Genomic DNA, 17,023 nt, shown 5'->3' on the forward strand with positions numbered 1-17,023 from the left:
ACATTGAATGGTGGAGCAGGCTCAAATGGCCTACTCCTTATATTTTCTGTGTCTCTAAATCCACCGTGGCCATAGGTTATTTGTCTCTGCGTCCTTCCAAGGATCAGCTACAACCAAGCCATCTGCTCTCCATCAATCAGGCCACTGGGCTTCTGGAGATGTGCTTCCAGTGCCTGGACTTGCCTGGTGTTGCCCTGAAATGCATTCCTGCAAGAGCCTTGTGCATTGTGGTGGTCTGCTGAGGTCTCCATAACATGGCCCTCCAGAGAGGTGTGAAACGGACAGTGAGGCCTCGAAACAAGACAGCTCAATGGAGGAGGAAGAAGATGCTGAACACTGAGGTTCTCTGGCTACACAGGGAGCTAGCTGTGCTCAGCACAGGACCCGACAGTCTCATCAGCATGCCCATTGATGGCGGGGATAATCTGATTCAGGCATATTTCATTCTGAGACTGATGTTGAAGGTGCACATCTGGGATCTTGAAGTTCATTGCCCCTATCTGCCCTCAGGGTTACCCCTGGAATCAGGGGTTTTGAGGGGAGGGGGGATAGTTAAAGTAGTGAAAGAAATCACTTTAGAGCTTGGTGAGGGACACTTTGGGATTGTGTTGGCGATGCATTGAGAGAGCACACATTGGGGAGGAAGCCAGGGTGGCACCCTGATATTCGATGGGTCCATGAGAGAGGGGCACATGTGTATGCAGGCTACGGAGAGAGTGGTCATCCGCACTCGCCCTCCTACCTCCTCGGGGTACCTCCCTGAAATCCCCATCAAATATCTCTGCACCATCAGGACCACCGACCAGTGAATGTGAATAGAGTGTGGCGTATATCCTGTCAGTGTGCTGCTCCTGCATCCACTCCGAGTGCTGCCACGTCTGTTTCTCTGTGTGACTGACCACTCTCTCAATGTCCTCAATGTGCTGAGCCATTGTAGTGCTCATGCACTGACTGGATTCCTCCATTCTCGGCCCGTGCGCCTGCACTGCCTTTTGGAACTCCAACCTGTGGGAACATATCTATTGCTGCTAGTCTAAGGTAGAGTTTCCTTAATTCTATTTCCCAAGGCCTAGCTGAGCAGGACTGAGTCTATCTTCCTTCCGCCATGGAAGACTGCCCCTGTATGTGTAAGATGTCACGGTGTTTCCTCTCTGGTCTCTGTTTCCAGCACTTTTCCTTCACAGGATTTTTTCTAGTCTTTCCCCCTCTCATGGCAAAATCAGCGGGAAATGCAAGAAGAGATGATGAAGACTAGCCTTGGAGAGTAGAAGCCTCTGCTTTACTGAAGCTTACCTATACAGTTGAGTCTTTGGCTCCTGTCACTGGGTGGAGTGCACAGCACTCCCTTCATCTTCAGATTGCAATATCTATTCACTCCACCAGGGATGCCTTCTTCACCTTCCCTGACGCACCGCTGAGCAATCTCCTGGACTCCCTCCTCTGTGGCACTGACAACATGATATCTCCCCCCCCCCCTCCAACTCTCCTGTCTTTCTTGTGCGTTATGTGCCTTCTTCGAAAATTATAAAAAGAGTGAGAAATAAGGCACCTTTGGCCTCTATGGCCAATATCAGCTGCTTATTGACATTGGAAGCTTCCTGTATCAGTGTTGGTAAGTCCTCTTGCAGGCTCTATGGCTCAGTGTTGCTGCAGGGTGAGTATGTACCTTGGGCACACATTCCTCTCATGTTTAGGAGCAGAGTATCGCCTGCAGACACCTTGCTACTGGTTGCATACCCAGAGGCCTGTCACGATGGCCATGTCATTGCTTCTGCCTTGCTACACGGTGAATAAGATCAGTGAAGCTTACACACCAGATCCAGTTCCCCCTGACCACCTTAAATCTGCTTGTTCCCAGTAACCTCAATCCATGCCCACTTGGTTTGTTAGGGAGGCCTTCCCCTTTAACTCCCTGGAAAGAGGACCCCCCCCCCCTGTCTTCCCCTCCCCTCTCATCCCATCTCCCTCCCGGTCACAAGGAAGACTGCAAAATCAATGTCAGCAAATCAGGGGTCAAGGAAGCAAGAGGTCAGCCTTGCTCTGGGTGCAGTTTCTACCCAGGTGTTCGCCCAGTTCCAGGTGCCATCCCTGCCCCAGGTGTTCGCCCAGTTCAAGGTGCTATTCCTGCCCCAGGTGTTTGCCCAGTTGCAGGTGCCATCCCTGTCCCAGGTTCTCGCCCAGTTGCAGGTGCCACCCCTGCCCCAGGTGGTCGCCCAGTTCAAGGTGCTATTCCTGCCCCAGGTGTTTGCCCAGTTCTAGGTGCCATCCCTGCCCCAGGTATTCACCCAGTTCCAGGTGCCATACCGTCCCAGGTGCCCGCCCAGTTTAAAGTACCACCCCTGCCCCAGGTGCCCGCCGGGTTCCCAGGTGCCAACCCGACCCCCAGGTGTTTGCTCAGTTCCAGATGCCAGTCCTGCTCCACCTGTTCAACTAGTTCCAGCTGTTCGGCCAGTTCAGATGCTTGCCCATACAGTGCAGAAGGAGGCCATTCGGCCCATCGAGTCTGCACCAACCCACTTAAGCCCTCACTTCCACCCTATCCCCGTAACCCAATAACCTCTCCTAACCTTTTTGGTCACTAAGGGCAATTTATCATGGCCAATCCACCTAACCAGCACGTCTTTGGACTGTGGGAGGAAACCGGAGCACCCGGAGGAAACCCACGCACACACAGGGAGAACGTGCAGACTCCGCACAGACAGTGACCCAGCGGGGAATTGAACCTGGGACACTGGCGCTGTGAAGCCACTTGTGCTACCCTGCTGCCCACTATGTAATCGTGTCAGCATTTGTTCCACTAAGACCCCAGTTACTCTCTTGCATGGATGTAAAAGATCCCATGGTGTGGGTCAACATGTATCCCTCGACCAATATCACTGAAACAGGTGACCTGATCGTTTAGTTCATTGCTGTATGTGTGCAAATTGCCTTACCACAAATGCCCACATGACAACAGCTACTATACCTCAAAAGTACTACATTGGCTGTACAGCACTTTGCATGGACATGTAGGATTTTATATGAATTATATGAATTTTAAAATAATTCATTGTTGTGCCCTTATAAGTAAAGTCGCCAGAGTACCAGATGACAATAGACTGCTTTCCCCTAACCTGAGGGTCACCATACCTCCAGCAAGGAGCAAGGTTTTAAAAAATAAATTTAGAATACCTAATTCTTTTTTCCCCCAATTAAGTGGTAATTTAGCATGGCCAAGCCACCTACCCTGCACATCTTTGGGTTATGGGGGTGAGACCCACGCAGACACAGGGAGAATGTGCAAACTCCACACGGACAGTGACCCAGGGCCGGGATTGAGCCTGGGTTCTTGACGCGTGAGGCAGCAGTGCTATCCACTGTGCTGCCGCTCTGCCCTCAGAGAGGAGCAAGGTTGAGGAGGCGGAGCCTTCATGAACAACCTTTGCCAGTCTAGGAACTGAACCCACAATGTTGACCTTATTCTGCATCACAAACCAGTTGTCCAGCTAACTGAGCTAAACAAATTGAACAAAACATAGTAGGATGCAAGATAGTAGGATGCAGCACGGTAACATAGTGGTTAGCACCGTTGCTTCACAGCTCCAGGGTCCCAGGTTCGATTCCCGGCTTGGGTCACTGTCTATGTGGGGTCTGCACGTTCTCCCCGTGTGTGCGTGGGTTTCCTCCGGGTGCTCCGGTTTCCTCCCACAGTCCAAAGATGTGCAGGTTAGGTGGATTGGCCATTCTAAATTGCCCTTCGTGTCCAAAAAGGTTAGGCTTGGTTACGGGGATAAACGGGATAGGGTGGAGGCGTGGGGCTTAAGTAGGGTGCTCTTTCCAAGGGCCAGTGCAGACCCGATGGGCTGAATGGCCTCCTTCTGCACTGTAAATTCTATGAAGATGTCCAGCACTCGGAAGAAATATGCCCAGAGACAGCAGTAGGCAGTATTCAAAAGCTCTCTGATATGCGTTGCTCCCAATAATGAGATTAGAAGGCTGTTTAATCTCATGTGGTGAAACAGCTTGTAGATGATTGGGAAGATCACAAAAGTATATATATGTTAATGTATAGTCAAGGAAGTTGATGGGGGAAGACAGCTGAATACACAGAAGACATAATCAAAGAGAAACAAAGGTATAATTGACCCGACGATCAGAAGCCAGGGAGGCAGTTGACATCTAGCAGTCTCAGAAAGCAAACAAGCCAGTTTCCAGTCATCAAGCCTGACGGCCAAAGTTTGTCAGCTAGCAGTCTAGGGGTCAGGTTTGCATGAAACATACATCTAGGTCTTAGAGCCAATGGCAGTTTTAAATATCTTTGTTGGACCAGGCTAAGATGTTTTCCAGACTTGAGTATCATTCCTGTATTGTGTGTTAACTATAATCTGGTTATTCAATTTGGAAGTTGTTTGGGGAAATGGGAGTTCAGGTATCGTAGATATATTTTGGAACAAGGGACATGTTCTATATAAACTGTGCATGTTTAGTAATTTATACATCTTAGTTGCATGAGAGTAGAGTAGTCCTGCTTGGGTCTTTTTCTCTTTAATTTACCAAATAGTCTTTCACCATAGAATTCCTACAGTGCAGAATTAGGCCATTCTGCCCATTGAGTCTGCACTGACCCTCCGAAAGAGCATCCTACCTAGGCCCACTCCCCCATCCTGTCCCCGTAACCCCACTTAAACTTTGGACACTAGGGGGCAATTTAACAGGGCCAATCCACATCACCTGTACATCTTTGGACTATGGGAGGAAACCGGAGCACCCGGAAGAAACCCACGCAGACACGGGGAGAAAGTGTAAACTCCACACAGACAGTCACCGGAGGCTGAAATGGACCCCAGGCCCCTGGTGCTGTGAGGCAGCAGTGCTAACCGCTGAGCCGCCCATTTTTAATAATTAATCATTGTTACATGACAACTGGTCCATTTACTCTCATTGGGGTTTCACTTGTCTCTTCACACCCAAACAAAATAAAACTATACACCCCCACGAAACGGTGTTCCAAGTTGGGATACTGTAGGAATTCTTAATTGAAAGAATGTTAACTCCTGGCTGGCTCGCCAATGTTGAAAATCTTTAATTTGAAGGGATCTTAACTTGCCGAACTACGCCAAGTTTGGGGGAAGCTTAGTTGATGAATCAAAGTCCTGGCGCAATACGACAAGTTGTAAGATTTGTAATATTTCTGGACTATGCCAAGTTGATCGATTCCTAGTATTATTCGACTGTGTAAAGTTGAAGGAATTTATATTATTTCTGCTATTCGGTTACCAGTAGCGCTTTGCGAATACTGGGACTCAGCAGAAACTTCAGTTAAAACTTCTCAGGTGCCAAAAAGAATTGTTTTATTTGTAGTCGCTTGATTACAAATTGAAAGTCATTTAAAAGGCAATTCGTAGACAATTCGAAGCTTTCAGAGAATTACAGACATTATCTTTTTTGCTTAGGCAGACAGCTCGAAAGTAACTTTTAAAAGGTCAAAGTCTGGCAATAAAACATGAAGAGAGAGAGAGCTAATCTTCAGCTAAACTCAAACTCAAAGTCAAAAGTACACAACATCACTGACACAGACTGACACAACCCCCAAAAGACATCTCTAAAATGGCGGGCGGAAACTTTTCAGTTATACACTTTCATATCTGTCTTAAGTCATCTAATCACACCCCAATATAATCCTAATTGGTTTGGGTTAGACTCGAACACATTTGATTTGATGGCAAGCCGTCCATCTTCAATGTGCAACATCAGCTTTTTAATTGTTTCATGTCTACATGTTATGGAATGTGATATTCTGCTAATCTTTACCAGCAATAGACTGGTTTTAAACTAGCTTGGCTAATGTAACAATGGAGACTTCATATCGAGAAAATATATATATGATTCAATGCTCTTACAAACTGCATTGGACTCCTGCCACCTTGTTGCCATGGAACTCAGTCCTTGTCCTTGACAATTAGCACAAGCAGTGTCAAATTGTCTTGCAACTGTGCTGTTATAATCTATGATGGAATTTTATGCTGTTTCATGTATCACGTTGAAGACCTGAATTTATGTGTGCTAAATTTCTCATTTTTAAAATGAGTATTTAAAACTAGGGCTTAATATTTATGCTTAAACAGCTATCTTTTACCTATACTTGTTGTATTCGAAATACCTGGCTTCTACAGATACCTTCGCAGATGACATCAGCGTACTTCGTGACAGAACCACCGTACAAGGGCAATTAAGGATGGGCAGTAAATGCTGGCCTAGCTAGCAATGCCCACATCCCCTAAAATGAATTTTAAAATGTGAGGTTGAGGTTAAAATCCGATCATCCATGATCATATTGATTAGTGAAGATGTTTCTAATGTTCGTTAAAAACTCGGTCAGATAGATTACTGCTTGTAGTTGAGAGTGGAAGGATATTTATAAGTTGCATAATGTGCAACATTGCAAGTGTATCAGCTCAGAATCTTTGGGAATAGCATCAGTATTTTAGTTTTACGAGTCTGAGTTGCTGTTCAATCTAGTTCAGACTCTGCAGTGGAGCTGCATAAGCACCGGAACTTTTTTCTGAAAATTTAGAGTGCCCAATTAATTTCTTCCAATGAAGGGACAATTTAGCGTGGCCAATCCACCTACCCTGCACATCTTTGGGTTGTGGGGCTGAAACCCACGCAAACACGGGGAGAATGTGCAAACTCCACACGGACAGTGACCCAGAGCCGGGATCGAACCTGGGACCTCGGCGCTGTGAGGCAGCAGTGCTAACCACTGCACCACCGTCTAGCCCTAATAAGCACTGGAACTTGAGGAATCTAAGAGGAGACCGAGCAGAGGTGAAGGACATATGTACAATGGAAGGCCAGTACATATATCACAGGCTTTTCTGACCTATTGGTGCTTTGTTCCTCGTTTACAATTTGAACTGGAATTGTCAAATAGCAACCTGACTGAATTGATCGCAATCTAGGTTTCGAGCCTTGCTTTGGGTGGGTTAATGCCAGTTACAAATTTGGAACATGGTTTAACTCCAGTAATTTCTCCACATGCTTAAGCACCAAAGGCATTCATCTGGCTAATCCTCTGAAGGGATTGCATCCAACTTCTTGTTGGGAATGCAGAAAATACGAAACAATTCCATGCTTTGGAGTTTTTCATTTGAAATGACCTCGCTTCCAATTCTAAGCTACATGGAGAATCCTGCATTGATGTTGCGTTATGACCACAAAGGTGCACATTGTGATATGTGTAATGGACACCCAGATTGCATTATAGTGCACAAGTGCATACAATGTAGATAGAGGGTCATTTACAAGGAGGAAATAATAACAGCGACATACCTGGCACAGGTCACCAACACAGACAGCTTAATAAAAGCACGATCTCAACAATACAGGGGTAGCTTGTGACTAAACACAAAGGTTGAGCAAGCTGAAGGATTTCAATGTTTCAAGCTGCATGTAGTTGAGCAGAAATGTCTTCATTTTAAAGGCTGTGAATCTTTGGAATTCTCTATCCCAGGGAGCAGAGCTGAGGTAAACAATCAGTCATGATCTTGTTGCACAGTGAAGCAGACTCCAGCTCCTATTATATAATCTGTATTTGAAGTGGAGATGCCGGCGTTGGACTGGGGTGAGCACAGTACGAAGTCTTACAACACCAGGTTAAAGTCCAACAGGTTTGTTTCGATGTCACTAGCTTTCGGTCTGAGACCTCTTCATTCACCTGAGGAAGGAGCAGCGCTCCGAAAGCTAGTGACATCGAAACAAACCTGTTGGACTTTAACCTGGTGTTGTAAGACTTCGTACTGTATTTGAAGGACACAGAGGGGGAAGCAAACTGATTCCTGGCAGTCATTTGCAATCACAAACCAATTTAAGCAACATTTATAGTGGCGCGGTGTTGCAACACTACAAGTAGATTCAGTCGCAACTTTCAAAAGAAAATTGGGAATATACTTGAAAAGGAAGCTTTGCGAGGCTATGGGAAAAGAGTGGAGGGAATGGAATTAATTGGATAACTCGACCAAAGATCTGACAGAGTCAGGATGGGCTGAATGGCCTCCTGTGCTGCAAGCTAGATCGAAAAGAAAATATTGTTATTGTGATGGATATATGGCACGCTTTCTGTATTGCAATGATCAGCTTTGTTCTGTTTGCAAAGTTATAGCAGCTGAGTATAGACGGATCTCCACATGATAGTGCCACATCATTTCGGCCAGCGAAGTACCGGATATTGTCCCTCGATCTGTGAATACGCCCTCAGAGGATTCGAAAAAGATTGGAGTAGCAGAATCTCAAAGCTAAATATTAGAGGCTTGCAGGTTACATGTAGATCAATACATTGATAGAGGATCAACCTGTTGATTATCTCAAGGATGCACAGAATGTAACTGTCAGCAGGGCTGAGTATTTGCAGCCTGAACGTTAACACAGACAATGACATGATTGGGGCTTTTCACAGTAACTACATACTTGTGACAATAAAAGATTATTATTATTATTATGATGATGCAGCATGTGAATAATCTCCTTCAGCTTCCTGGGATGGTGGGGGCAAAGGTACTGAAAGAACAGTATCTGCCTCTGTGACAGGTCCATTATCGCAGATGCCATTTGTATGTTAATAATAATCTCATATTTAGTGTTCTTATTGCAATCCCTTTATTGGCATGTTTATGGTTTAAGTCCCATCTCACCTGGTTTCATTTTTATCTCTCCAGTGTTAGCCAGAGAATTAAAAAAAAACTTTTTAAAATTTAAAGTACTCAATTCATTTTTTTTCCAATTAAGGGGCAATTTAACATGGCCAATCCACCTACCCTGCACATCTTTGGGTTGTGGGGATGAGACCCACGTAGACATTAAAAAAAAATTTTAGAGCACCCAATTCTTTTTTCCCAACTAAGGGGCAATTTAGCGTGGCCAATCCACTTACCCTGCACAATGTTTTGGGTTGTGGGGGCGAAATCCACGTAAACATTGGGAGAATGGGCAAACTCCACATGGACAGTGACCCAGGGCCGGGATCGAACCTGGGACCTCGGTGCCGTGAGACAGCAGGGCTAACCCACTGCACCACCGTGCTGCCCCAAGACCCACGTAGACATGAGGAGAATGTGAAAACTCCACGCAGACAATGACCCGGGGCCGGGATCGAACCCGGGTCCTCGGTTCCTTGAGGCAGCAGTGATAACCACTGGCCACCATGCCGCCTTCATTAGCCAGAGAATTACCTGCAGCAGCTTCTCTTTCCACTCCTGCCCCATTGCCTCTGGAGTCCTTCAGGGATCTATCCTTGATACCCTATTATTCCTCATCTCCATTCTCACCCTTAGCAACATTTGAAAATATAACTTTGGATTCCAAGTCTACACTGATCGTTGTGTATATTGCACTGACTAAGACTAACACATGCTTAACTGCAGGCAGCCTCTATTGAACAGCTTCATTTACACTTCCCAAATAGAGAGGATAGCAGAGAGGAGACAACATGACACTCCCTTTCCACTTAAAAAATATGCATCAACATGTAACATGCCCCTAATTTCCCAGAATACAATATGATGTTATGACACCCAGGGCTAGTGCACGGTCAGTTACAGCCCCACATACCCTGGAGTCACAATACAAGCAAATTCATCAATTATTCTTATAAAAATGCCTAAAGCCTTTGACTTTGGGCTGCCTAATAATGACAGTCAGCAGGTTTGTAAATGGCACACTTTCTCCACAATAAACTAGCAGATTAAAGTCTTTGGTTTGTAGCCTGCAATGGTCTTCTCTGCAGTTTGAAGTACAACTTTCCTGGAGAGGCACTTTATTTCTCTTTAAACCTTGCTTTCAGTTCATGGTTTGTATGCAGGCCTCTGTAGTTTCAGGAATAGAGCACCCACAGGCCTTTGGGAGGGAGAGATAGTGCTCACAGTCGCATTCTGGAGAGGGTTAGCTGGATCTTTTTTCCTCCATACTGCCAGATTCAATCACCCGTTACTGGGCAAAGTATAGCCTTTCGGGACAATCCATTGGACCCCAGCCAATCATCAAATTGAGTCCCAGCCCGTCTCTTTTACTGGTGCCGGCAAGTGTGGCCTCCTGTTCAAACCAGCCCAGGCTAGCAAAGTGATCTCTCCTGCTCTTGATTCTTCTGCTTAAATTAAAGATACAGGCTGCTTGCCTTAAAGATTAATGTCGATTAATCATCTGTGGATTAAAATAAGAACAGCAAAATAAAAGAAACGGGATACACAGGGAATAAACAGGAAGGATCCTTACAATTACTAAACCAATATTATAATACCTGTAGAGTTGACATTTTGAGTTGCAAAGTTATGATTGTAATCACAGCCAAATCACATTTGACCATATAAATTGTTTTCCCCGTATATTGATATTCTTGTGAAGTGTCCTGATGAGTTCAAGATGCAAAGCTTTTAAAAAAATATATATATATTTTATTAAAATTTTTCAAACAAATATTTTTCCGTTTTTACAACTCAACAAGGGATTATACATTAACTGGTAAATAACATTATTTAAATAATATAGTGAACTAACAACAACTAATAAAAAGAACAAATAGCAAAAACACAAAATAGTGCTCCCCCCCCTCCCCCTCCCTGCCCCCTGGGTTGCTGCTGCTGTCATTTCTATCTTTTCATTATCGTTCCGCGAGATAGTCAAGGAACGGTTGCCAACGCCTGGAGAACCCCTGAGCCGATCCTCTCAACGCAAATTTTATTTGTTCCAATCTTATGAACCTTGCCATGTTGTTTATCCAGGCCTCCACGCCTGGGGGTTTCGCATCCTTCCACATGAGTAGAATCCTACGCCGGGCTACTAGGGACACAAAGGCCAAAATATCGGCCTCTTTCGCCTCCTGCACTCCCGGCTCTTCCGCAACCCCAAATATAGCTAACCCCCAGCCTGGCTTGACCCGGACCTTCACCACCTTTGAAATTACCCTTGCCACGCCCCCCCCAGAACTCATGCAGTGCCGGACACGACCAGAACATGTGTGTGTGGTTCGCCGAGCTTCCCGAGCACCTCCCACACCTGTCCTCCACCCCGAAAAACCTGCTCAGTCTTGCTCCCGTCATATGTGCTCTATGTAGAACCTTAAATTGAATCAGGCTAAGCCTGGCACACGAGGACGAGGAATTTACCCTACTTAGGGCATCAGCCAATAGCCCCTCCTCAATCCCTTCTCCCAGCTCTTCCCATTTTCCCTTCAGCTCCTCTATCATCGCCTCCCCCTCGTCCCTCATCTCCCGGTATATTTCGGACACTTTGCCCTCTCCGACCCATACCCCAGAAATCACTCTATCTTGGATCCCCTGCGTCGGGAGCTGCGGAAATTCCCTCACCTGTTGCCTCGCAAATGCCCTCACTTGCATATACCGGAAGGCGTTCCCCGGGGGCAACTTATATTTTTCTTCTAGCGCTCCCAGACTTGCAAACGTCCCGTCTATAAACAGGTCCCTCAGCTTCCTAATTCCTGCTCGTTGCCAACACTGGAACCCCCCATCCATCCTCCCTGGGACAAACCTGCGGTTATTCCTTATCGGGGACCACACCGAGGCACCCGTCACTCCCCTGTGTCGCCTCCACTGCCCCCCAGATCCTCAAGGTTGCCACCACCACTGGGTTTGTGGTGTACCTTTTCGGGGAGAACGGCAGCGGCGCCGTCACCAGCGCTTTTAGGCTCGTTCCCTTACAGTTCGCCATCTCCAGCTTCTTCCACGCTGCTCCCTCGTCCTCCCTCACCCACTTACAGACCATCGACACATTGGCGGCCCAGTAGTAGTCGCTCAAACTCGGCAGTGCCAGTCCCCCTCTGTCCCTACTGCGCTGCAGGAACCCCTCTTTACTCTCGGGGTCTTTCCTGCCCACACAAAGCTCGTCTTGTACCCCTATGTAGCCGAAGATACCCAGATCTTTGCCGGTTTGTGACTACGCTTGCCACCGGGGCCCCATATAAGAGTCTGACCCATCTAATAAACCCCTCACCGAACCCAAACCTCTTCAGCACCTCCCACGGATAGTCCCACTCCACCCTATCGAATGCCTTCTCTGCATCCATCGCCACCACTATCGCTGCCTCCCCTCCGGTGGGGGCGTCATCATCACCCCCAGCAACCTTCGTACATTAACATTCAGTTGTCTCCCCTTTACAAACCCTGTCTGGTCGTCATGCACCACCCCTGGGACGCAATCCTCTATCCTTGTCGCCATCTCTTTTGTCAGCAGTTTGGCATCTACATTTAGGAGTGAGATAGGCCTGTATGACCCGCATTGCAGCGGGTCTTTATCTCGTTTCAGGATTAGCGATATCGTCGCCTCCGACATTGTCGGGGGTAGCATCCCCCTTTCCTTAGCCTCATTAAAGGTTCTCGCCAAGAGCGGGGCCAACAGATTCATATACTTCCTGTAGAATTCCACCGGAAACCCGTCTGGTCCCGGGGCCTTCCCTGCCTGCATGTTCCCCAGTCCTTTAATCACCTCATCCTCCTCGATTGGCGCCCCCAGACCTGCCACCTCCTGCCCCTTCACCTTCGGGAACCTTAGCTGGTCCAGAAAGTGTAACATTCCTTCTTTTCCCCCCGGGGGCTGGGACTTATATAGCCTCTCATAAAAGGTCTTGAACACCTCGTTCACTTTCCCTGCTCTCTGCTCCATATTTCCCGTTTCGTCCCTAACTCCCCCGATCTCTCTCGCCGCCATCCTCTTCGGAAGTTGGTGGGCCAACTGCCGGCTCGCCTTTTCCCCATACTCATATTGCATCCCCTGTGCCTTCCTCCACTGTGCCTCTGCCTTTCCCGTGGTCAGCAGGTCAAACTCCGTCTGTAGTCTTCGTCTTTCTCTGTATAGCCCTTCGTCTGGGGCCACCGTATATTTTTTATCCACCCTCAAAATTTCCCCCACTAATCTCTCTCTTTCTTTGCCCTCTTGTGGGCTCTGATGGAGATCAGCTCTCCTCTAACCACCGCCTTCAGCGCATCCCATACTACCCCCACCTGAACCTCCCCATCGTCGTTGACCTCCAGGTATCGCTCAACACACCCCCTCACCCTTCCGCAGACCCCCTCGTCCGCCAGTAGTCCCATATCTAGTCGCCAGAGTGAGCGCTGCTCCCTTTCCTCTCCTAGTTCCAAATCCACCCAATGCGGGGCGTGGTCTGAAACGGCTATGGCCGAGTACTCCGTTCCTGCACTTTTGGGATCAGTGCCCTTCCCAAAATGAAAAAGTCTATCCGGGAGTATACCTTATGGACGTGGGAGAAGAAAGAGAACTCTTTAGCCATCGGCCTGGCGAATCTCCATGGATCCACTCCCCTCATTTGTTCCATAAATCCCTTAAGCACCTTGGCCGCTGCCGGCCTTCTCCCGGTCCTGGATCTGGACCGGTCTAGCCCTGGATCCAGCACTGTGTTAAAATCCCCCCCCATTACCAAGCTTCCCACCTCCAGGTCCGGGATACGTCCCAGCATTCGCTTCATGAATCCCGCGTCATCCCAGTTCGGGGCATATACATTCACCAGCACAACCGCCTCTCCCTGCAGTCTGCCACTTGCCATCACATATCTGCCCCCACTGTCTACCACTATATTCTTAGCCTCGAATGATACACGTTTCCCCACCAATATTGCCACCCCTCTGTTTTTCGCGTCCAACCCTGAGTGGAATACCTGTCCCACCCATCCTTTTCTTAATCTAACCTGATCCGCCACCTTCAGGTGCGTCTCCTGGAGCATGACTACGTCCGCCTTCAGTCTCTTTAAGTGCGCAAACACCCGTGCCCTCTTAATCGGCCCATTTAAGCCTCTCACATTCCACGTGATCAGCCGGATTGGGGGGCCATTCACCCTCCCCCCTCCTCATCGACTAGCCATCCCCTTTTTTAGGCCAGCTCGCCATCCAGGTCCCGCGCACCCGCCTGTCCCCCAGGCAGTGCCTTCCCGCCCCGGTCACCTCATCTCTTACCAGCTCCCCCTTGCACTCGGCAGCAACAACCCAGTTAATCCCCCCCCCCCCCCCCGCTAGATCCCCCTCTAGCTTGGTTACTCCCCCCATATTGCTTCCGGACGTCAGCTAACTCTGGCTGACCTCGGCTTCCCCCGTTCACTCTTTGACCGCCCTGTGTGTGGGGCTCCCTTCCTTCCTGCGCCCGTTTTCCCGCTATAATTTCCATAGCGCGGGAAAATACCTGCGCTTTCCTCTCGGCCCCGCCCCCTATGGCGCAGTTCCCTCATTCCCCTTCCCTGTCCCTTTTTCCACCGGCGCCCACATTTCTTAGTGTGTCCCCCATCGGGGGGAGAGAAATTCCCCGTCCAACATTGCTGTACAATAGCCCTCCCCTTTCCCCACTTTACATTCCTGTATCACCACCTCGCTGCTTCTCTCCAAACATCAAACTCTCAAATCTAGTCCAGTTTCTCTTCTTGGATGAATGTCCATGCCTCATCCGCGGTCTTGAAGTAGCGGTGCTTGCCCTGATGCGTGACCCACAATCGCGCCGGCTGCAGCATCCCAAATTTTATTTTCTTCCTATGGAGCACCGCCTTGGCCCGGTTAAAGCTCGCCCTCCTTCTCGCCACCTCCGCACTCCAGTCCTGATACACCCGTATCACCGCATTCTCCCATTTGCTACTCCGTGCCTTCTTGGCCCAACTCAGGACCATCTCTCTGTCCCTGTAGCGATGGAATTTCACCACTATTGCTCTTGGTGTTTCACCTGCCTTTGGTCTTCTCACGAGGACCCGGTACACTCCCTCCACTTCCAGGGGGCCCGTTGGGGCCTCAGCTCCCATTAGCGTGTGGAGCATCATGCTCACATAAGCCCCAACATCAGCTCCCTCTGTTCCTTCGGGGAGACCTAGAATCCGGAGGTTTTTCCTCCTCGAGCTGTTCTCCAGGGCTTCCAGCCTTTCTTATGCACCTCTTTTTTTTTTTTTTTTAGAGTTTCAGTGTTTTTATTTCAGTGCAGCACACAGATTCAGAGATATCTCGTAAACCCCTCCCCCGTCCCGCTCGCACCACTAACCCAGACTCTCCAAACGTCCCGTCACATGGCGGCTAGTCCAGCACAGGTGGCAATGGTGAGTGCCAAGACCAGGTATCCCGTCTTCTCCACTTGGGGCAGTTTCAGAGCGGTTCCCGAGTCCCAGGTCAGGTGCCGAACTCCATTCCAGGTGTGGTAAGTGAATGGGAAGCAGGCACTGAACTTGCCTGCGTAGATCAGAGCGTGAGGAAGCTCCAGACTCCGCACCAGATCCAGATAAAGGCTGAAGTCACCGGGAAGGAGGAGAGCGGCAACTGCAAACAGAGACCCCTGTGCTTAACGCAGCTCCCGTCCCATGATGCATCACAGACATCGCCATCGGTAACGACCAACTGTAGATGGCAATATGCGGTGACACTGGCCGTTGTAATCGTTCATTTTTCTCCCAGAATCTGTCCACCTGCTTGGCGCTGGTTGTCTTGGGTACAGCCCATCGCGCGCCAAGGAGAGGAGCAAGTGGAATCCGCAAACATTGACGTCCGGCCACCCTTAGCAGCAGCGCCATCTTTGATACTCTTCTTCTATGCACCTCTTGTGTAGTGCCTCGTGTGTCTCCGTTTTTACCACCAGGCCCTGTATCTCATCTTCATTCTTGGCTGCCTTTGCCTTCACTCCACGGAGCTCCATCGCCTGGACCTTTTGTGTTTCCTTCAGTCCCTCGATTGCCAATAGCATCGGCGCCAGCACCTCTTTCTTAAGCTCCTCCACACATCGTCGGAGAAACTCCTGCTGGTCCGGGCCCTATGCCATCTGGGCTCCATCCGCCGCCATCTTGCTTCTCACTTCTCTTCTCTGCTGCTGCTCCAAAGGATCCTTCGCAATCTGGCCACTACCGCCGCTCCTTTCCATACACACCCGGGGGGACTCCTTCCTTCGTTACCCCACACTGGGTTAGGTCGGAAAAAAATTCAGTTGGGGCTCCCGATAAGAGCCCAAAAGTCCGTTAGAACGGGAGCTGCCGAACCGTGCGGCTTAGCAGTGCATCACCGCAACCAGAAGTCCCAAGATGCAAAGCTTTGACAGTCTCTTCTTTCAGCAATATTCTTTAATGTTCTGTTACTACTCTCAGTGATCCCAGGAGAATGTGGGTGATCAGCTAAATGCAACTTATGCTGAATTGCCACCAACACTTGTAACTTGGAAAATAATTTCCCTGTAAATGAACTCCCTGGTCACTATGGTCTGTGTGGGAAGTTCCCACCTACACAACAGGTCACTTAACAATACCTTGTAGCAGTGAATATGCTATTCGACTGACAAATAAATGCCTTTATTCAATTAGTAAAGTGGTCAATGACCACAGGTGCACGTGCAAAATCTGCTTGTGATGGTGGAAATGAGCCATTAAAGTCAATTTGGAGATGAGTTTGAGGACACCCTGGTGTTGCTGGACTTCTAAGGAAAGCTTCACCACTATATGACAAAAGATTTATTGTAAACATGCAATGACTAGCAACATCCTCCTTTATCTTAAGCCACTGCACAGTAGCTACAGCTTTCTCTAAGGTAGCCTCAGCAGCATAATGACCAGCTGTTGGATGTGAATGAAATTAGAGTAAAACTTCATCTGTTCGCTGAGGAGGAACATACTCCAGGACTCTGATTTGACTTTTTCCTACACACTAACAAACAAAGAAAACTTTCAGGAGAAAGGAGCGTCTTGTGAGCCCTTGATGTAGGTCCAAGCAATGTGAGACTTTGCTCATGCCAATAAATAACTACCTGATGTGGATCGTACTCACAATGAAGAGAACCTAAATCTATTGCCGATCCAACTACTGAAACATGATTGCAGCAACTTTTACCTTTGAATGACTACAAGTTACTATACTTCAATTCTGGCAAATCTCCAGATGTAGCTGCTTCTTTAACTGCATAATGACAGCTGCATTGTTACCCTGTATCTGCTTAGAACTGTCCTGCGTGTGCTATGTGTTTACCAATGTAGCATTACATTGTTCTCTCTTTCAAAACCTGCCAAATAAAATGAAGT

General features: G+C 48.2%; 3 protein-coding genes and 1 long non-coding RNA gene across 9 annotated transcripts in view; 2 read left to right on the forward strand and 2 right to left on the reverse strand.

Annotated features, from left to right (window-relative positions):
* Positions 1-7,476, reverse strand: part of LOC140409345 (uncharacterized) — a 165,862-nt gene extending 158,386 nt beyond the window's left edge. For both annotated transcript variants that reach the window (XR_011940325.1, XR_011940324.1), the window contains exon 1: positions 7,312-7,476. This is a non-coding gene — a long non-coding RNA (uncharacterized lncRNA). The remainder of the gene's footprint in view (positions 1-7,311) is intronic.
* Positions 1-8,728, forward strand: part of LOC140409295 (solute carrier family 2, facilitated glucose transporter member 11-like) — a 164,231-nt gene extending 155,503 nt beyond the window's left edge. For 2 of the 3 annotated variants that reach the window (XR_011940315.1, XM_072497679.1), the window contains one exon: positions 8,135-8,728. The gene's annotated coding sequence lies outside the window, so the exon portion shown is untranslated. Of the gene's footprint in view, positions 1-8,115 lie in introns of all 3 variants that reach the window. The other variant, XR_011940317.1, reaches the window with a different exon arrangement.
* Positions 1-17,023, forward strand: part of LOC140409278 (solute carrier family 2, facilitated glucose transporter member 11-like) — a 187,103-nt gene that overhangs the window by 4,325 nt on the left and 165,755 nt on the right. The window lies entirely within an intron of this gene.
* Positions 14,923-15,541, reverse strand: LOC140429550 (succinate dehydrogenase cytochrome b560 subunit, mitochondrial-like). Its single transcript, XM_072516706.1, is given in 2 exon segments — positions 14,923-15,292; positions 15,294-15,541. Coding segments are annotated over 2 exon segments (501 nt in total). The 5' UTR covers positions 15,536-15,541; the 3' UTR covers positions 14,923-15,033.

The sequence above is a fragment of the Scyliorhinus torazame genome, chromosome 1, assembly GCF_047496885.1.
Source record: "Scyliorhinus torazame isolate Kashiwa2021f chromosome 1, sScyTor2.1, whole genome shotgun sequence".
NCBI classification, from domain to species: Eukaryota; Metazoa; Chordata; class Chondrichthyes; order Carcharhiniformes; family Scyliorhinidae; genus Scyliorhinus; species Scyliorhinus torazame.